Source organism: Acartia tonsa, chromosome 1 (assembly GCF_053477335.1).
Source record: "Acartia tonsa isolate MP-2025a chromosome 1, ASM5347733v1, whole genome shotgun sequence".
Lineage (NCBI taxonomy): Eukaryota > Metazoa > Arthropoda > Copepoda > Calanoida > Acartiidae > Acartia > Acartia tonsa.
In genome coordinates, this window is record NC_137260.1 from 8,416,546 (window position 1) to 8,435,585 (window position 19,040).

General features: G+C 32.3%; 3 protein-coding genes across 27 annotated transcripts in view; all 3 read right to left on the reverse strand.

Annotated features, from left to right (window-relative positions):
- Ttc1 (Tetratricopeptide repeat domain 1) overlaps positions 1-6,833 on the reverse strand; it is an 11,288-nt gene extending 4,455 nt beyond the window's left edge. For both annotated transcript variants that reach the window (XR_013876995.1, XM_080151543.1), the window contains exons 1-4: positions 6,721-6,833; positions 6,268-6,375; positions 3,646-3,831; positions 3,191-3,263 (exon numbers count right to left, since the gene is read on the reverse strand). Coding sequence is in view for 1 of the 2 variants with exons in the window: in XM_080151543.1 (XP_080007669.1) it covers positions 3,191-3,263; positions 3,646-3,831; positions 6,268-6,375; positions 6,721-6,753 (400 nt within the window). In the remaining variant the exon portion in view is untranslated. The remainder of the gene's footprint in view (positions 1-3,190; positions 3,264-3,645; positions 3,832-6,267; positions 6,376-6,720) is intronic.
- On the reverse strand, positions 6,772-15,792 carry LOC145312174 (uncharacterized). Of its 24 annotated transcripts, XM_080151519.1 has the most exons (15): positions 15,704-15,792; positions 14,759-14,840; positions 13,998-14,069; positions 13,356-13,472; positions 13,017-13,093; positions 12,428-12,536; positions 12,105-12,168; positions 11,410-11,484; positions 10,748-10,815; positions 9,712-9,836; positions 9,140-9,225; positions 8,500-8,865; positions 8,373-8,402; positions 7,808-7,948; positions 6,772-6,986 (listed from the first exon to the last, which is right to left on the reverse strand). In XM_080151519.1, the coding sequence occupies exons 1-12, from the start codon at positions 15,778-15,780 to the stop codon at positions 8,693-8,695; spliced, it is 1,125 nt and encodes a 374-aa protein (XP_080007645.1). In that variant the 5' UTR covers positions 15,781-15,792; the 3' UTR covers positions 6,772-6,986; positions 7,808-7,948; positions 8,373-8,402; positions 8,500-8,692. The 24 variants fall into 24 exon arrangements, with proteins under 24 accessions (XP_080007645.1, XP_080007653.1, XP_080007639.1 ...); XM_080151527.1 differs by lacking the exon at positions 8,373-8,402 and having other exon boundaries at positions 7,808-7,905; XM_080151513.1 differs by lacking the exon at positions 8,373-8,402.
- Positions 15,787-17,428, reverse strand: Nxt1 (NTF2-related export protein 1). The gene is made up of 3 exons (XM_080151642.1): positions 17,104-17,428; positions 16,301-16,425; positions 15,787-16,053 (listed from the first exon to the last, which is right to left on the reverse strand). The coding sequence occupies exons 1-3, from the start codon at positions 17,264-17,266 to the stop codon at positions 15,937-15,939; spliced, it is 405 nt and encodes a 134-aa protein (XP_080007768.1). The 5' UTR covers positions 17,267-17,428; the 3' UTR covers positions 15,787-15,936.
- Positions 17,429-19,040: the final 1,612 nt, after the last annotated feature.

Genomic DNA, 19,040 nt, shown 5'->3' on the forward strand with positions numbered 1-19,040 from the left:
TTTGAATAACTACCAGATACTAGACAAAAGTAAAGCAGTTTTAATTAACATTCGGTCTCTAAAGTCATTTTATAACACATTTTTTCGATAAGGGAATTCAAACAAAAAACTGGAAGAATAATATAGACAAACAAAAATTATTAAAGAGCAGTTTATAAGCAGTATGACGGTTCTTATTATGAAATCTTTAATCGCTATCCAAAGTGAACAAAACTAATTCATGCCTATCTATAATACAAAGTAGAATGATGTCTGTCTGCCTGTCCGTCCCTTAAGATCTCGGTTACCACTGAACCGATCGGATTCTACTCCTCAGGGAATATACCTACTGGTCCTGTGGTGGTTTTAGGCTATTTTCTTTGGGGATGGGACACACCCCCCCCCCCCAAAAAAAAAACAAAGAAAATCCCCACTTCATTTTTTTAAAAAGATTTCCTTGGTCCTTTTACGAATTTCGCCTTAATTTTTTTATCACCTCTTGAGGCAAAGCCCTTAGAGGCTAGGGGCGAAGCCGCTAGTACATTATATCACAGTTGAGAAATTAATCTTTTTGATTAAGAAACTCAGACAAAGGGACAAACTTTTTTGTATAGTAGATGCACTAAAAATCAAAATGCTCAATCCTTATAATTTCTGTAAAAAATAAGATAACCAGGGATCTAAAGGGATAAGACAATAGTCGAAAAATTGATGTACATCCCCAATGATATTACACAAAATTTCCTCCTCTGTATATTACAATTATTGGTTGAAACGTTTAGACACTTAACTTAAGTCCCCAAAGTTGTTAAGCTAACAGATAAGTAAACTTTGGGAACTAGTGTAATAAACAGCCCAATGTCTCATTTTCCTGAAGATGAAACATTTTCAAGGTTCAACTGTCGATCTCTTATGTAAACAAATAAGCAATCTTATAAATAAACTTAATAAGTTAATACTACTCAAAAGATTGATACTTTGAAGTGAAGTTTTTCTTTAACTTACTTATTGCTTTGAATGAAAAAATTCGAATATAAAATAGGTAATATTATATTAAAGAATTATATGATTTTAAAAATAGAATATAAATTTTTTTTTCCAAGAAAACGAGCGTTGAGAAAATATAAGATATGCTGGAAATAATCAAAAATCCGCAGAAATTTCACAAAAAGATTCGATGACTTATTTAAATCATTAAGTCGAAATATTCAACGAAAATTAATCTTTTTTAACTAAACATAACTTTATAGGGGTACTCAATAGCCAAGTTGTAAAAGTAACTTATTATGATACTCGCAACCAAGTACATAAGTACATACCCTTAACCTTAACCCATGAAGGGAGGAAACAATAGACCAAATTAGTAATTACACTGGTACCCAAAGCTTTATAGTCAAGTTATTTTATTCGTTGGCTTAGAAACTTTTTAATCAATAATTTCAATCTACAAAATGGTAAATATGGATGTAAATAAAAAAATATTTAATTTTAAAGCATATTTTTTTCTGAAATCAGAAACTTCTAATTTAAACTAGAATGTTTTCTTAAGAATATAATCTTTACTTTGCAAAAGATGACATTTATATTTTTAATAATTTTTTACAAAGATAAAACAATATTATCTTTAGATAATGACGAAACAAATGAAACAGTGAAGTTCTATTAAAATAAATCATTGATTTTATTACGCATAGCCAAGGACGTTCAAGCTTTTTTTTATTTAAAGTAATCTTTTTTTATTTGGTGGGGTAAACATTAATATTTGGGGTGGGGAAGGGTTAATAATCATCCCTTTACCCCCCCCCCCGTTTAAGCACCTTCTTGCAGTTGATTGGATAATTTTTTGGTGAATATTCTAGGTTTCTGTAATATCAACAGAAAAAAATGAGTTTCACCAAATGAAAAAAAACTTTGAAATCTTAAGCGATTTTTGAAAAAAAAAATCAAATGATTTATTGAGTTCTAGGTGCAAAAAAAACACGGTGAAACGTCATCAAAGTTAATTATTGTAATCGGTTATAAGTCTTCTAATTATAAGAAAAAACAATTTCTGTTAAAAGACTTATTTGGTATCTTTAAAGTTCCAACAATACCAAATAAGTAATACGAATAAGGGGGGGGGAAGTTTTGACACATTTGCGTAAACAGGGAGTATAGGCTTTATCTTTGGACTGAGAGTATAGGTTATTAGGGATAAAATCATTCTTATATGATGAATTTTCCCAAGTTTTAAGATTTTTTGGATAGGCCTCCAGGTTCCGGAGCTCCAGGCCTCCAGGTCCTCTCTGTACAGGTAAAAATGAAAAAAAAAATTTTTTTTTGAAGAGTTAGAAGTCAACTTATGAAACAAAATATGCGTTTTTTTCCTCAAATATGTGAATAACATTCAAAAATATGCATATTTTGTTTCATAGGTTGACTTCTAACTCTTCAAAAAAAAATTATTTTTTTAATTTTTACCTGTACAGAGAGGACCTGGAGGCCTGGAGCTCCGGAACCTGGAGGCCTATCCAAAAAATCTTAAAACTTGGGAAAATTCATCATATAAGAATGATTTTATCCCTAATAACCTATCCTCTCAGTCCAAAGATAAAGCCTATACTCCCTGTTTACGCAAATGTGTCAAAACTTCCCCCCCCCCCATTAAAGCGGACAAAAAAGTGGACATACGAACATTTGCATAAATAAAATCACAAAACAAATATGGACATACTTGCTTTAAGATTTGACTATAGAGATGCTTCGCTCATGAAAAAGTGTCTAATTGTCTAATTTTGAATTAGTTTTAAAGGTTAAGACTTGATTTTTGTTTCAAATAATCAACAAAATTATTCTAATAAATTTTTTTATAAATATCTTATGAATTTTATGACAAATAAACGATAACAACATATGTCAGTTAAAATTGTAAAATCTTCAAAAACAGTTGTTTTTGAGATAACTCGAAGAAATAATTAAATATTTGTTCAACGTTGTAAATTGTCAAGATAATGAAAATATTAAATGGTGACAAAAATGTCCAAACTTCGCACAGCAATTGTAAAAAAATAATATATTAGAGAACATATCTAACATAAGAAAATAAAATTGTTACAAAGTCATGACCTGAAAATAATGAAGTAAAAGAATAGTTATCAATCGCATCACAGCTTTTCCCCGATATTAGAATGAAAAATAGAAGATTACGGAACTATAATATAATTTCTCTTACCTTCTGTTTTGCCCTCTTTATAAAGACTGTTTCCTTGTTGTTTTAGCTCCGTAGCCTCTGTCCGTCTCCGTTCCCTGTTGTCGGAGTTCATACATTCAAAATAATAAAAAATTGTTTTTTAATAGTTTTATGTGTGTGTGTGTATGTCTATCTGTACCGAAAGATCTTTGTAACCGCCGAACCGATAAGGTTCTTATTTACAGTGTAGGTTCTCATAGAACCTTGGAAGGATTTCAACTCTTTAAGGGGAGGGTCCCACCACCCTTTCAAGAGACTTGCCCCTAGGAAGAAAAACTATCCTCAAACTTTTTTCTTTTTAAAACTACGATTCGACTTCCCCCCTGTCCTAATTAAGGACCCCTAGAGGCCTAATAATCAGTGAAGATAACTGGGCGTCAAAGTTAAGCTGTTGAACTTAATTTTTCTCTACAACTTAGTATGAACAGTAACACCTTCCTTTCCTCTTGTGATAAGTCCGTCTCCTCACTTTCCAGCCGTTTTTCATCAACATAATCTGGGGCGCCTTTTTCCTCCCCCGTGCTGTCTAACTCCTCCTCCACACACCCCTCTGCCCCGCCCACTTTGTTTGCCTCAGCCCCGCCCCCTGGGTCCTCTTCGTTTTGAGGAGATTCTCTAGCATCCTAAAAAACAGGGATCTATAAACGCAAAGAAAGAAATAATACATGGATATAATGTTAAAAGATCTCGTAAAAGCTTTTTCAGGTAGGCTTCGAAACCGATTAATATCCTCTGGATTATAAGTGGCTTTCAGTTTCATCCATACTGAAAAATCATATCTAGCATCGTATAACATACAATTTTTCACGAATATCAAAATAAAAATCATAAAAGTAATATGAGTTTTAACTTACATTTTTCATTTTAATATACGCGGAAAGCTGGAAATACGATGCGATAAATAACAATTAAAAGGCTAAACCCAAAAACTGAAGAAAATCTCAATTTGGCCAAAAAAAATATAGAAAGAAGCGGAATTATACTTATTAATTTTAAGCAGCAAAAACTGTTCATTTGCTTAATCCTTATTGATTGCTTTATGGCTAAAATGTGACTTAATAACGTTTTTATCATAATGCAATAAAAATATTTTTAAAAACACAAAAAAACATTTTCATAATATCCCTAGGTATGACCTTTTACTATTATTTTGATGAAATAAAAGAATTAGGCTGAAAAAATACAATGCTAATGCCTCTTTAAATATCAACTTTAGAATAAAATGAGAAAAAACAAAACTCTGCGCAAGATTTCAAAAAACAAATGATTTTTAATAGTTATTAGGGTTGGCAATCCGTCCCGTTTTTGGACCGGATTCAGATTCTTATAAAAATCCGCCCAAAATGAAACTTTATCCGTGGATTCCGGATTCTTATTTTTCGACGGATTCGGATTCTAGCAATATTTTAAGAGGACTTTTTAAAAATAAATTAAGGGATTAAATTTTATCGGGTACTGGGAAGAATCTAAAGCTGCGTTTTTTCATATTTTCAAAGTAGCTTTTCTCCTATTTCTAGACCCCACAGCGGCCATTTTCTCAACCTAACCTAACTTTGTTAAAAATTAAAATATATATTTGGAACAAAAAAACTCAAGACGCTAATTTTAGCCTAACAAATAACAATCAGAATCCGATTTTAAAATAACGGATTGTGGATATAAAAATTGTCCAAAAATTGGACGGATTCCGGATTCAGATTCTGATTGCCAAGTCTAATAGTTATACAGGACTTAATGAACACAGAGATACTAACAACTGTACAGGAAAAATACGCGTTTTTTTCCTATCAAATCGAGGAAATTTTGTTATCATAATTTAAAAAAAAAATATTTTTAATGTTGATAAATTTTTTTGCCTTTTTATTAAATCGTGCATTTTTTTTATATTTGACAATAAGCATCAAGTACGTTCTCTCTTACTTTGAAAATTCATTTAGTCAAACTTTTACTCTTGTATACAACTATCTAATATACCTATCTACCTGGAAACCAGGAGTCCAGTCACTAGGTCTGGTCAGGTCTCCACCTCCTGTACACAACTATCTATCTATCTACCTGGAAACCAGGAGTCCAGTCACTTGGTCTGGTGTGGTGAGGTCCCCATCTTTATCCCCAGTCTCCACCTCCTGTACACAACTATCTATCTACCTGGAAACCAGAAGTCCAGTCACTAGGTCTGGTGAGGTCTCTATCTCTATCACCAGTCTCCACCTCCTGTACACAACTATCTATCTACCTGGAAACCAGGAGTCCAGTCACTAGGTCTGGTAAGGTCTCCATCTCTATCACCAGTCTCCACCTCCTGTACACAACTATCTATCTATCTGAAAACCAGGAGTCCAGTCACTAGGTCTGGTAAAGTCTCCATCTCTATCACCAGTCTCCACCTCCTGTACACAACTATCTATCTAACTATCTACCTGGAAACCAGGAGTCCAGTCACTAGGTCTGGTGAGGTCTCCATCTCTATCACCAGTCTCCACCTCCTGTACACAACTATCTATCTACCTGGAAACCAGGAGTCCAGTCACTAGGTCTGGTAAGGTCTCCATCTTTATCACCAGTTTCCACCTCCTGTACACATCTATCTATCTATCTGGAAACCAGGAGTCCAGTCACTAGGTCTGGTAAGGTCTCCACCTCTATCACCAGTCTCAACCTCCTGTACACAACTATCTATCTAACTATCTACCTGGAAACCAGAAGTCCAGTCACTAGGTCTGGTGAGGTCTCCATCTCTATCACCAGTCTCCACCTCCTGTACACAACTATCTATCTACCTGGAAACCAGGAGTCCAGTCACTAGGTCTGGTAAGGTCTCCATCTTTATCACCAGTTTCCACCTCCTGTACACATCTATCTATCTACCTGGAAACCAGGAGTCCAGTCACTAGGTCTGGTAAGGTCTCCATCTCTATCCCCAGTCTCCATTCCTGTACACAACTATCTATCTAACTATCTACCTGGAAACCAGGAGTCCAGTCACTAGGTCTGGTAAGGTCTCCATCTCTATCACCAGTCTCCACCCCCTGTACACAACTATCTATCTAACTATCTACCTGAAAACCAGGAGTCCAGTCACTAGGTCTGGTCAGGTCCCCATCTTTATCACCAGTCTCCACTTCCTCCCCACAACTTTCATAATCACTTTGTTCGTGCTCACTGTCCTAAAATGTACAAGATTAATCAAGTAATTCAGACAAAAAATGTAAAATCATCTCAGTTGCTAAAATCAAAGTCTATAGTATGCAAAAGTAAATTAATTACTGATAAAGTGGTTTCAAATCATCTCTTTTTTTATTATATAAATATACATATTACAATTGGTTTCGCCACTAACCTCTAGGGAAGGTGGGCATATCAGGAAAATAGCCTAAAATTAACTCGAGACATTAAAAAACCTTCCTTGAAAGTGCAACCAATTCGAATAACTAATTTCCGAGATCTTCAGCTTCAAACAAAAAACAACTTAGAAACTACTTTATATTTATGGAATATTAAAGAAGACCTACCTGTTTTAATCTATCTTCTGCATTTGATGTCATTTTGTTATATTTTTATGGTCTGTAAAAAAACTAAAATGATTATTTATTGATTTTACTACAAACTGGTTATAATATGAGGCAGGTATAGAGTAATAATTGCCAGAAATTTGAAGGATTTGGGGTCAGAAAATCTGTAGAGCCTACCAAATCCTTCAGATTCCTGGAAAATTCCAGGTTTTACCATTACAATGATTGCACGAAGGTACTTACAGAATTGTTACAGTATTTGGAAACTGAAAGGGATATTTTATCTGAAGAAAAACTCCTTTGCCTTAAAATTTTAATAAACTATTATTTAACAAGAACAAATACAGGAAATTTGTAAAATTTGAATAGTAGAAATTGAATGCTAGTTTTTCTTCACATAAAATATCTCTCTTTGATTTGGGACTTTGACCAGAAAAAAAGTTTTAAAAATATGAGAAATAAAATAGAAAACATATCTATGAGGTTTATTTTCTTCATATCTGTTTAATCCTACCGAAGTGCAATTTTAAAAAAGATATAGCTTAAAACCATTCATAGACTAAAACTGTAAGGTTGAAAAATATTTAAGACATTTCAATGCACTTTTCTATAAAAATAACCAGGTATCTAAAGGGATAAGACAATGGCCGATAAATTGATGGCAGTCCCCAATTATGATACACAAAATTACCCCTTCTGTAGATCATGATTCGTGGTTGAAACGTTTGGACACTCAACTTTTTGAACTAAGCAATCAAAATTTAAAAAATTCCCCAAAGTTATTAAGCCAAGGAATAAGAAAACGTTATTATAAAACTTTGGGGCAAGTGTAATAAACAGCCAAATGTCCCCTCCATCCCAGAAAAATAACCCATTTATAAAAACATCTAAACTACATCTTAACCAAACAACACAATAAACAAAAATCACCAGAGGTGGGTCCTTAAAACTTAAAATTCAGAGAACCAATTATGGGATACTTACTTTACTAAGTTATTTATTTTTTATAAAATTCTCAAGTTTATTAAAAATTGGGTAATTTGTTTAAACCCTAAATCAAATTATGCAAAGTTTTAAAAGAACCCACCTTACGTTTTTTTACAATTGATTGTTTCATAACATTTTATTTTTGAAAAGGCTGTTTTTCACCCAATTTATAAACAATAATATAAACTAAGTATTTAACTTATTTTACGTTTTAATTAAGAGAGACGGAGGTATAACAAAGCTAATTAAGTCAAAGTTTTAAAGAATACAAAGATTTCAAAATCATAGCATTTAAAGTCTTTAAAAAGCTTTGTTATTTGAGATATGAGATTTATAATTTTTCATTCTACTTGCATTATAAATATTTTCAAAATAGTGTCTAATTTCTAAAAATTATAAACCTCAAAATTAAACTTAAAACTAAAATAAATAGCGAAAATTTAAGCAAATTCATACTAGAATTTTCAAAGTGATATTTTTCAATCAACATTTTGTTGTGCTTATTTTTTCTGGGGTGTAATTTAAAAATTCGTTCTAAAAGACAAATTCTACGAAATTTACTAAATATTACAATTTAAAGGTACATTATTTGAAAGAAGTTTTTCTTTTAGGGGAAGACAATTTAAAATAAAAAGTAAGAATTTTAAACTTAAAAATAATACTACAGTAAGTTGTAAAAAATAGATATTTTCATACTAGGTATGAATTTTTTATATTTGTGATATTAAAATTCATCATGATTTTAAATCATTTTATTTTTGGGACATATTTTGAAATGAATACATTACTTACGTTATTATTAAAATATATATGAAACTTATTTATTATTTTATACGAGAGAAAACTTTTAATTGCTAGAAAATAGTGATTTTTATTAAAATTAAGCAATTTTAATCATTCTTGAAGATTTAAATTCGAGTTTATATCGGAAAAGTGAAAGTTTGGCAATCAAAGTTTTCTCGCTTGAACACGTTTTAATTCACATTCAAGCGGCTTCGGGTGCAGCAACTGGCGGTTCTTGAGCGGGCGCAGCCGCCACAGGTGGTGCAGATTCTACGGCGGGAGTGGCAGCTGGGGCAGCCGCATCTCCAGCGCCCGCGGGAGACGAAACATCAATTTTGCGGACGGAATCAAGGATGCTATTGACTGATTCTGTTCCTAAACCGCATCGGATACTTAATCAAAATTGTCTGATATGAAGGCTAATAGAGAAAAGTTGGAATTTTGGGGATAAATTACTTTTATGAAACTTTGTCAATCTTGTAAATATTCTTACTTAAAACCATGAGTGAGGTATTAACAAAACAAATTGAATAAAAGATGAAAGGTCCTCAATATTTGTAAAAAAAATATCCCCCAAAAAACAACTGAAATCCCTAAAATATAACAAATAGGTCGAAATTGAGATATTATGAAATAAGTATCCGCCTGCCTGGACCCATAGCAAAGTAGTAAACAATGGCTCCAACCAACGCAAGGACAATCAGCAGTAACAATACTTTCTTTATGGTGGCAGCCCTGAAACAAATAGTATTATACTGTTAATATGCTATTTTAATTTTAAATCATTGTTAAAAAATAGCGACTTTGCCCTGAGAAGCATCTAAGGACAAAAAGAATCACTCCCCCATAACAATAATCTCTGAAAAACATCAAATTGTTTTTACCTTATAAGCCCTTTTTTGTAATTTTTCAGGTAAATTCTTAATATTTCAAAGAAATAATGTGTGTTTAACACCCCCCCCCCCCCCCCAACAAAACAATAGCACCAAATATTAAACAGTATGTATACCAAGGGAGGAAGGGGACATTGGGCTGTTTATGATACTAGTCCCCAAATTTTTACAATAACAATTTCTTGTTCGTTAGCTTAAATTTTGATTGGATGGTTCATTAAGTTAAGTGTCCAAACGTTTCAGCCACTTATTGATTTATCTACAAAAGTGGTATTTCATTGGGGATGAACATCAATTAATCGGTCAATGTCTCATCCCTGATGTCTACCTGCTGCTTGGTGAGGAGGTGGAGTCTACGGCATCCTTGCTCTCCACCCTCTCGACGGTGCGGGTGATGTCCCTGGTCTCTCCATTCTTATCCAGAACCACGGTCTGTCTGGTCGTCTCAGTCACCTAAATAATGAAAATAATATGACAAATCTAAATATATGGTATATATTGCCAATAGATTCCATTTCACACAGTGCCTTCGAAGGTGCTTTGACTTTAGTGTCAGAACCAAAATTGGGACATAGTGCATTTCATTACCCTAGGTTAGGTAACTTCATTTCACTTTTCAATAAAATCTAAAATGCAGCGGTTTTTGAGAAAATTAAATTTGAAAATTTCAAGTTAAATTTTCACCCACTAGGAGTTACCGCATAATCATGACAAGAAAAGCAAAGATTATTTATTTAAAATTTTGAACAACTTTGCTTTTATAAAGTTCTTCATAAAACCACTCCTGAAGTGAGTTAATTAATGGCCATTTTTATCAATTGCTTTGCTAAGGTCATGGAAATTCAGCCTTAAATAAATCATACATAGAGAGGTTTTATGACTGACTTTATAAAAGCAAAGTTGTTCAAAATTTTAATTAAATAATCTTTGCTTTTCTTGTCATGATTATGCGGTAACTCCTAGTGGGTGAAAATTGAACTTGAAATTTTTAAATCTAATTTTCTCAAAAACCGCTGCATTTTAGATTTTATTGGAAAGTGAAATGAAGTTACCTAACCTAGGGTAATGAAATGCACTATGTCTCAATTTAGGTTCTGACACTAAAGTCAAAGCACCATCGAAGGCACTGTGTTCATGGACTAAATTTACCGGAGGCCGGCTAATCACCACCGTTTCTTCGGTACATTGTTTTATCCAAAACCCAATTTTATTGGCCAGGCCTTCAAAGAAATGAAACCTAAAGATATCTACTTTCTTCTTATAGCATATTAGTCGTATTTTATTTTATAAAAAAAAGGCTTTGATATTATTCAATATAATCGTCCTTGGTTGACTGATAGGGCACAATATAAAGTTAATGTTACCTTATAACTATGAATAGATCTTCTTGGGGTAGGAGTTTGTCTCAGGATTGATGCTTCAGAATTTTCACCTACAACAAAAATAAAATGTCTTATAACGTTTATATAATACTTTTTAAGGGTTGTTTTTCTCCTTACATGTTTAAAGGTAGTTTAATGGATGTAGAATATACGTGGATATTATGACATGGGAAAAATTGTGTCATTCATTGGACAGTTCGTTTATCAATTCGGAGAGGAGGATGTGGGACAGATCGTTATTTAGTCCGCAGCAACAAGTATTACTTTATTGAAGAACATTAAAATCTGATGTAAGATCCAAGTAATAATAAATCCTTTGAAAATCATTCGAGACTTCTCGCAACATCTCAAAAATATGACAACTTGAACTAATTTTGCTTTAGCGAGGATTAAGTAGGACATTAGTCAAACTATTCAGGGCAGGATTCGGTATTAATGACTCAATACGGATCTCTTATCATATGTTGAATTTCCCATCTAATATCAAGTTAGTGGAGCTCATATTAACAATATTCCATAACATCTCATAGTTATGTATCTCATCCCTATTCATTAGAAGACTATGATCAACACATTGATTCAGCAAAATTCAGGCTAAACTAAACAACTAGGTAAAAGTAAACATAATTACAGCTGTTACTTACCAATGGTAAGACGCTTTCTCAAGCCAGAGGGTTCAGCAGGACTTAGGGCCTCTACAGCAGGAGATTTCTGAGAAATCCTGTACAAATCAATAAAGCATTATAAAACTTTTTCTAGCAAGGAAGAGGATAAAATGGAAAAATATTTTCAGAACTCTATTTTATTCATATTAATCCCCCTCCCACATATTATTTTAGTTTTTTTTCATCAAAGAGGGGAGAAAAATGGATAAAAAAATGCTTTCAGTTCTTATAGTTTTACATTCATTTTTTATTTTTTTTACCCCCCCCCCCCTGAGCAGAGTCAAATTTGCAGAATATACACCCCTGAGCTAACAAAATAATAGAAGGGTTTTAACAAAAACTTGCACCATTTAAATGTTAAGGAGACAACACTTCTCTCCTTTGAATCTTTGATGATTTAATTTTTAATAGATGTAAAATATTGGATATCATAACAGTGGAAAAATTGTCATCAATGTTGGATGCTTACATGAAACTCTTATTGGTCACTTCGTTCATCCATTAGGAGAGGATTGTATGGGGTAAAGGAGGTGGATCGGTGATATCGTTATTTTGGCCAGCTGCGAGTTTCACTTTTTTAGAAAACAGGAAAATCATGTGTAAGATTCAAGTAAAAATATATCCATTTGTTTTTTACTCTTTCCTTGTACTTGGAAAGTTATTTTATAATGTTTTCCTTGTGGAGGATCTTGTTGATTTTTGGCTGGAAGTTGAAACTTTGCTTCTTGTGCTTCTCTCCTAAAATTATTATGTCTCCTGTATTTATGTTAGAATAGTCCTATGAATTTGAAGCATAGCATAAGCAATGATGCAACAATAAGTAATATTCTTGAAAGCGTACAAAAAGGGGTGTTGGGGGTTTGGATGAAAAAAATTACATGGAAATGAAAACATTGTTTACCCTATGGGGAATAACTAGGGGGCGGGAGGATGTACGTATTTTTGCAGCCGGTTTAAAAAATAAATCTTGTGCAGAATGTTCATCCCTTCTGCCTACCTTTGGAGTGGTGACTGGAGCGGGCTGATTATCTTCTTGTTCTTCTTCGGTATCAACATCACTATACTCCGCCCCGTTAGATGTTCCATTTAATATTCCATTTCCACCACTAAATAAATAAATACTAAATAGATAATGGAAAGAAAACGAAGTAGCGGGTTTCGTCGTATTTTCAAAGAATTATTTCTTCTATTTGTAGCCCCTGCGGGGCCTATTTCCTAACCCTGCAGGGCAGCCATTAACATTTACCTTACATAACTTAACCTAAAATAACCTATCAAAAGCTACTGAGAAAATAATACGAGACCCACTACTTCGTATTCTTTGAATGATACAAATAAGTTATTAGTAGGGTAGCTGAATGGATTTTTAGATACTTGGTTGCATTTAATTGCGAAGTCCAACGGATGACGCTTTTCTCCTGAACTTTTGTTGGTAAAAGGAAGATTACATAATGACCATCTTCAACTGTAAAAAATAACCAAAAGAATAATGAGTAATTACCTACCAAACTACTTCGTAAAATGAGTAAATATAAATTATTAGTATACTTAAGAAATATTTGATTTAAAAGTTGTAAGATAATTACCCCAATATATTAGCAAGCTTCTTCTTATAGAGAGGCCTGGTTGAATCTACAATAGGCCCTACATCAACTCCGTTTTCCTGAAACATAAAAAAGGATCCTTAAAATATTTAAAACGGTTAGTCCCATCATACATTGTTTTTTTTGAGAACTTTAAAGTAGAAAGTTTTTATTGCGGTTAGTAAAATGAAAATATCAAGTATGGCTCCACTTACAAACCAAGTTAATTTTTTATTGATTATGCGAAAAATAGAAACACGTTTGAACCTCAGGCTCCCATATTAAAAAATTTGGTTCTAAAAAATCTACAACAAGGCTTTTATGTATTTTTTTTCTATTTACCTTGAGAAGATCCCTAAGTTGATCATCGTCCAAGCTTTCAACGTCAACATCGCCATTAGCAGCAGCTGCAGCTGACGGTGTCATTTCTACAGTTGTGTCTGGCGAAGCACCACCAGCCTAAATAGAAACAGCATGTGTATAGGGGTGAGATTCGAAACTATGTAGTAATGAAATGATTTATTTTTTGTTTGGTTGCAATTTTAGCTTTAGACTTTTAATACGCTTACAGAAAATACGTTCAGTTCAGGCGCGTCTCTCTTTTAGACAATGTAGTCCAGTGAATTCGGTCACCCTGTTCCTCCATGATGACACGTTAAGCATTCCTAATAGGAGCTAAATCAGTGTAACTGTTTTCTATTAATGGCCTAAATGTGGAGGTTATCTCACTTTCTGAATTATTTTGATTAAATCTCGGTGACAGGTGACTATGCACGAACAAGAGCAAGTTATTTTAAGCGTCTTCCAGCAGTGAACCTGAGTATATTTTGATGATCATACTAGGTTTATGTTTAATATAACTAAATTCACCAATCAAATACTTAGGTTCACTGCAGGAAGGAGCATAAAATCACTTGCTCTCGTTCGTGCATAGTACCTTTTGAAAAGAAAATATATTTTTATGCAATGAAAATATTTTGTTACCTTAGACACTCGAGGAGATTTAGCACTAGTTCTTGACTTCTGAGAGCTTCTTTTAGTTGGACTAATAGAAACCTAAATAGAATATAATGAATATGCCTATAATTTTGTGTTTTGAAACTCACATTTCATTTTTAATCACCATGTGTAATTAACTTTTATTTTACATGCATTAGAATAACTTTTATTATATAGCCCATTAACTTTTTCTATAAACTTGTCTTTATCAAAATTAGCACATAAATAAATAAGCATATTAATATGTAGGTGCAGTGCAGTGATTTTTAAATGGACTATCCCGATGGGTCAACATTTACATGGAAGCTTTGAATAGGTAATACTTGGCAAAAAGGCAGATTTAGGAGGTAGACATCTACGCACAGCACGTAAATATAACAAAAACTTTTGGGATATAATAGTACCTAGTTTTTTTCTGTCTATATATTTCAATATAAATGAAATATTTTTGTACTTCAATGAGCTTTGATGTCTACAGTGTATCTACCCAGACAGAGAGGGGACAATAGGTTGTTTATTACACTAGTTCACAAAGTTTTATAATAACGTGTCTTATTTGTTAGCTTAACAACTATGGGGACTTTTGTGAATTTTGATTAGTTAGTTCATTAGGTTGAGTATTCAAACGTTACAACTACTAATTCTAATATACAGGTTTGGTATTTTTTTTTTATCATCACCGGGGATGTACAATGTACATCAATTTATCGACCATGGTCGTATCCCTTTAGATCCTTGATATCTACCTCATCGTCGGAGCTGAATTCACCAGCCTCGTCAGCTACAGGAGCAACATGTTCATTATACATCTCAACAAACTCTTCTTTCCTAAAATATTATTATAATGGATGTAGAATATACGTGGACAATGTGTCAGTGGAAAAATTGTCGTTATATTATCTTGCTAAATCTGGATTATTTATTGGTCAGTTCGTTCATTCAGAAGGAGGGGAGGGAAACGGGTAGATGGGGTGGGACCAATCGTTATATTAGCCCGATGCAAGTTTTACTTTATTAGAGAACATATAAATAGGGTGCAAGATCCAAGTAATAATATCTTTATTATTATCATATTGTAACTTGAAAAAATGGTAATGTAAATGTTATTACTGATTTGTTGTAACGCAACTACAATATAATTAAGATTTTACAGTCCGTCCGTCGTAGTATACACTAGAGATATGTTAGGGTGTGAATCTGTATGTATATAATGCATCTCTGAATCCGACACAAAATTTATTTTTCTTTCTGTACGAATTTATGAAACATATTTTACTGCAGACAATTTTTCTTGCTTCACAACAAATAAACTTTAATGCAAATGTTCTAAATGCCTAATTTAGATTATTATATACCTATTTATTTGAATTATTTATAACAAAAGAGATATATTTTCAATAGCATTTTGTTCACTTTTTAATCAACCCTTTCTATACCTACTAACTTATAACATTTTACACTATTCATTATTGATAATTTTTTCTTATCAAAATAAACTAGACTTATCGGTTCTAGAGTCTGCAATTGTTTGATTATATTTCGATACAGAATAAAAGAATGACGAAACGAATATAGAAATCTCATTCGACTGAAATATATATGGATGTTTCATAAGAATAAACGCTCTTTCATACACTTTTCCGCCATTCAAATATACAATTATATACAAAAAATCTCTAGCTATCCTCTACCTGGCATTTGAAGGTGGGGGCGACAAGCCATGGTTGATAATGGCGGCCTTCAGCTCTTCCTTGGTCATGGACGCCATTTTGAATCTGAAAATCAACACGATTTTTCCATTTGAACAAAATAATAATCAGGTACATTTAAAAAGCTTATCATGTGTATATTAACATTGAAATGTTCAACTAAACAATGATGAAAATTATTATAGATAACACAATTTAATTAATAAATAATGAGATCATTGGCTTCTAAAAGTATCTACGGCTATCTTCCATTTCATGTCTTTCTCAGTTATTAGGAAATTTTGTTGGAATGGAACCGCTGATTTCTTGTCATAACGCACCGTTCCACTTGCCTTAAATTTAAAATATATAAATCTTCTAGGTACTTAATTAAAGATTCATCTAAACTTATTAATTTTATATTTCTAATATGATTAAGGGAGATTACTTAAGGTCCGACTAATGCTAATATATTGAAGTAGATTTCTGAATGCTTCGCAATTAAGTTATCAATGTTATCAGTATACTCATAAAGTTTTTTTTTGGGATATGATTCAACTTTACTTTGGCTTGCAAAAAGTAATTAAGATTGATACTTACAGAAACCATAACGGTAGTCTGTCCACCAACGGCCTGATCAGGCAAAGGCTGGCTGTCTAGACACTGCAGGTTGTGTTCAGTTGACGGCAGCTGGGTTAGGATAAATTTCTTGATGTTTTCTCCACCTTATTAAAAGTTATGTCAAATTAACATCCGAACCAACAATTGTAACAAAAATACATCCATTAGGTATAATTTTTCTGGTTGTAAAACTTCAATGTAGCCTAACATTTATACCAAAACAAAAGGAAAAGTGCTATAAAATCAAAGACATGAATATTTCATACCATTAAAACTAAACACGCCACAAAAAAATAAAATATCCCAATGTATTTAATTATTTTAATCAAAGTGTAGAGGGATAGTAGCATAAATTTCATTTCAAAATAAATGATTTGAAGCAAAAGTTAATGTATTCCATCAAACATATATAATTTTGTATTACAATAAATAACAATCAATAACGCACCACTAAAATAGTCATGATGCTGTTTTTGTGAAAATAGGACAGCCATTTATGTTCCATATATAAAAAAATATGATTTCCAACTCTTGTTATTTTTAAAACTACCTGGTAGAAAATTTAAATTATTGCAAATATATGTTCTTTAAATGTAGTTTCTATTGAACAGAAAAATACATGCAGTTCACTAAATTCAAGTTTAAATGCTCTTCGTGCAACTACCCCTTTAAGTTATCTAATAAATGCGCATTTGGAAATTCAAGTATTAAAAACGATATTTGAATATTGTACGGTCACAATATTAACATCTCCTATAATTTATTATATCCATTTAGCTAACCTTCAATACAATTGCCATTCCAGGAGAGTGTGGCTGTATCCAGATACAATTTATCTATGGCATGTCTTTCCATGTCAAGCTTCTTGTAGAAAATCTGGGAGAATTTGTCAGCTGTTTCCACTGATTCTTTCAATTTGTCTTGTAAAGATTCTTTTTCTGACATTTTTATTTGTTTTGATATTTATTTATCTGAAATATTGTAACATATATTTAAATAATTCTGTATAGGTATCAATGATAAGTCAATGCGAAAATTAGCAAACATTTGCCCTTCCTTATAATGACTCTCTAAGCACTGAACCGATATGGTTATCAATTACAATGAAGCTTCTCACGGCACCGCGCCTTAGGCAAGCACTTCTACTGTACTATAAAATTTTAGTCACTACAAATCATTTTGCATCTAAAGAGTCACTTTACACCAAATAATCACAGTACGTTAAAGAACATATTTTTCCTAATCCTATTGTAACTTCTGAACATTTGAAATGTTTAGGATCAGCTGTTATATCAGCTGTACAAAGTACAGCCAGTAATAGTTTATAACATGGTTGCCAATTTGGAAACTTTTTCCCCTTGAAAAATAATATTCATTAAAATTTAGGAAATACATTTTTTTGTATTGCATATCTTCTAAAGAACAAATTAAAACTTTAAATATGGTTGTGAAAATCTGCATTTGAACATAAGATATCTAGCTATACTACGTGCGGTAGTGGTTAGTACCGTCTTACCCGTAATTTGTGCCTTCCTTCTTAGGTCAAAGCAATGGATTGGTTTCTACTATAGGTTTACTTATCTCAGTTGTGCTTGGGTCCAACTAGGACATTGTTTTTACTCATTGAGCCTTAAAGTTTTTCAAAATTGTCTAATTTATTAAGAACAAGCTAAATTTTTTTGGGGGGATTACCAGTTTTCAAATGCAACAGCAGTTTTGCAGCCATTTCTTCACAATTTCATATTGTATGATATTAGAGCTACTGCCATTTCAAATTTTAGCATTCTACTCCTGTATTACAGTCTTAAAACACATACCTTAACGAAGAATATAATGACCCCATTTTTATAAAAAGTAATAGACAGCTAGTTCTAGTGATCAGAATGAAAAGAAATTGCTAGGGTATGTTTAAAAATGTATTTTCTTTTAAATACTTTCTAAAAAATGAGTGTAAAAGCTCTATTTTAAAAATTATCAGACTTTAAAATTCTTAAACTTTAGTCGTCATTTTTGAGAAATTTTATTTATAAACCAGTTAATTTAAGAATTAATATAGATAAATAAACTAGTTTTCTTTATCTTAAGCTATAATTTAACTTCAAAAATTGTTTTGTTACATGTAAAAAATCACTATAAACTTTGGAAAAATATATCGACAAAATGTGGCGACCCTGAAATCTATTGGTAAAATTTGTGACAGAGCAGAAATCCAATTAGTTTTGATTTACCGCGCCGTGACGGGTAACGATGAGTATGTTAGAAACACGAATGATTAACCAAATAATTATTTTTATTTCAGCTCTATATATGACTTTTGCATGACATTTTAATAAGTATTCGAATTAAAGTAATTCCAAGGCTTAGGTATAAATTATAAATAAAGTGATTTTTCTAAACTTTTTTAAGGGCTGATAGTTATTTAAATAAAAAAAAACCTCAACTTTAATATGTTTAGGGGCATCGCATGCGTTAAATGTGACGCACACGCACTTTCATTATATGCAGAATAGACAATTAAGTCAAAAAGAGATGGATTTAAAAAAAGATGTAATCAAAACTCAAAAAAAATACTAGCCCGGCTGTTGGTCAGGCGTGTGCCGTGGGCGATTGCAAGTTTATCAATGAAATAACTTAAATTCCGTAAATTGCTTAAGTAGGTACAAAAATGTGACAGAAATTCTAAATTCTAAATCCTAAAATAAAAGTAAACTAAAATTAA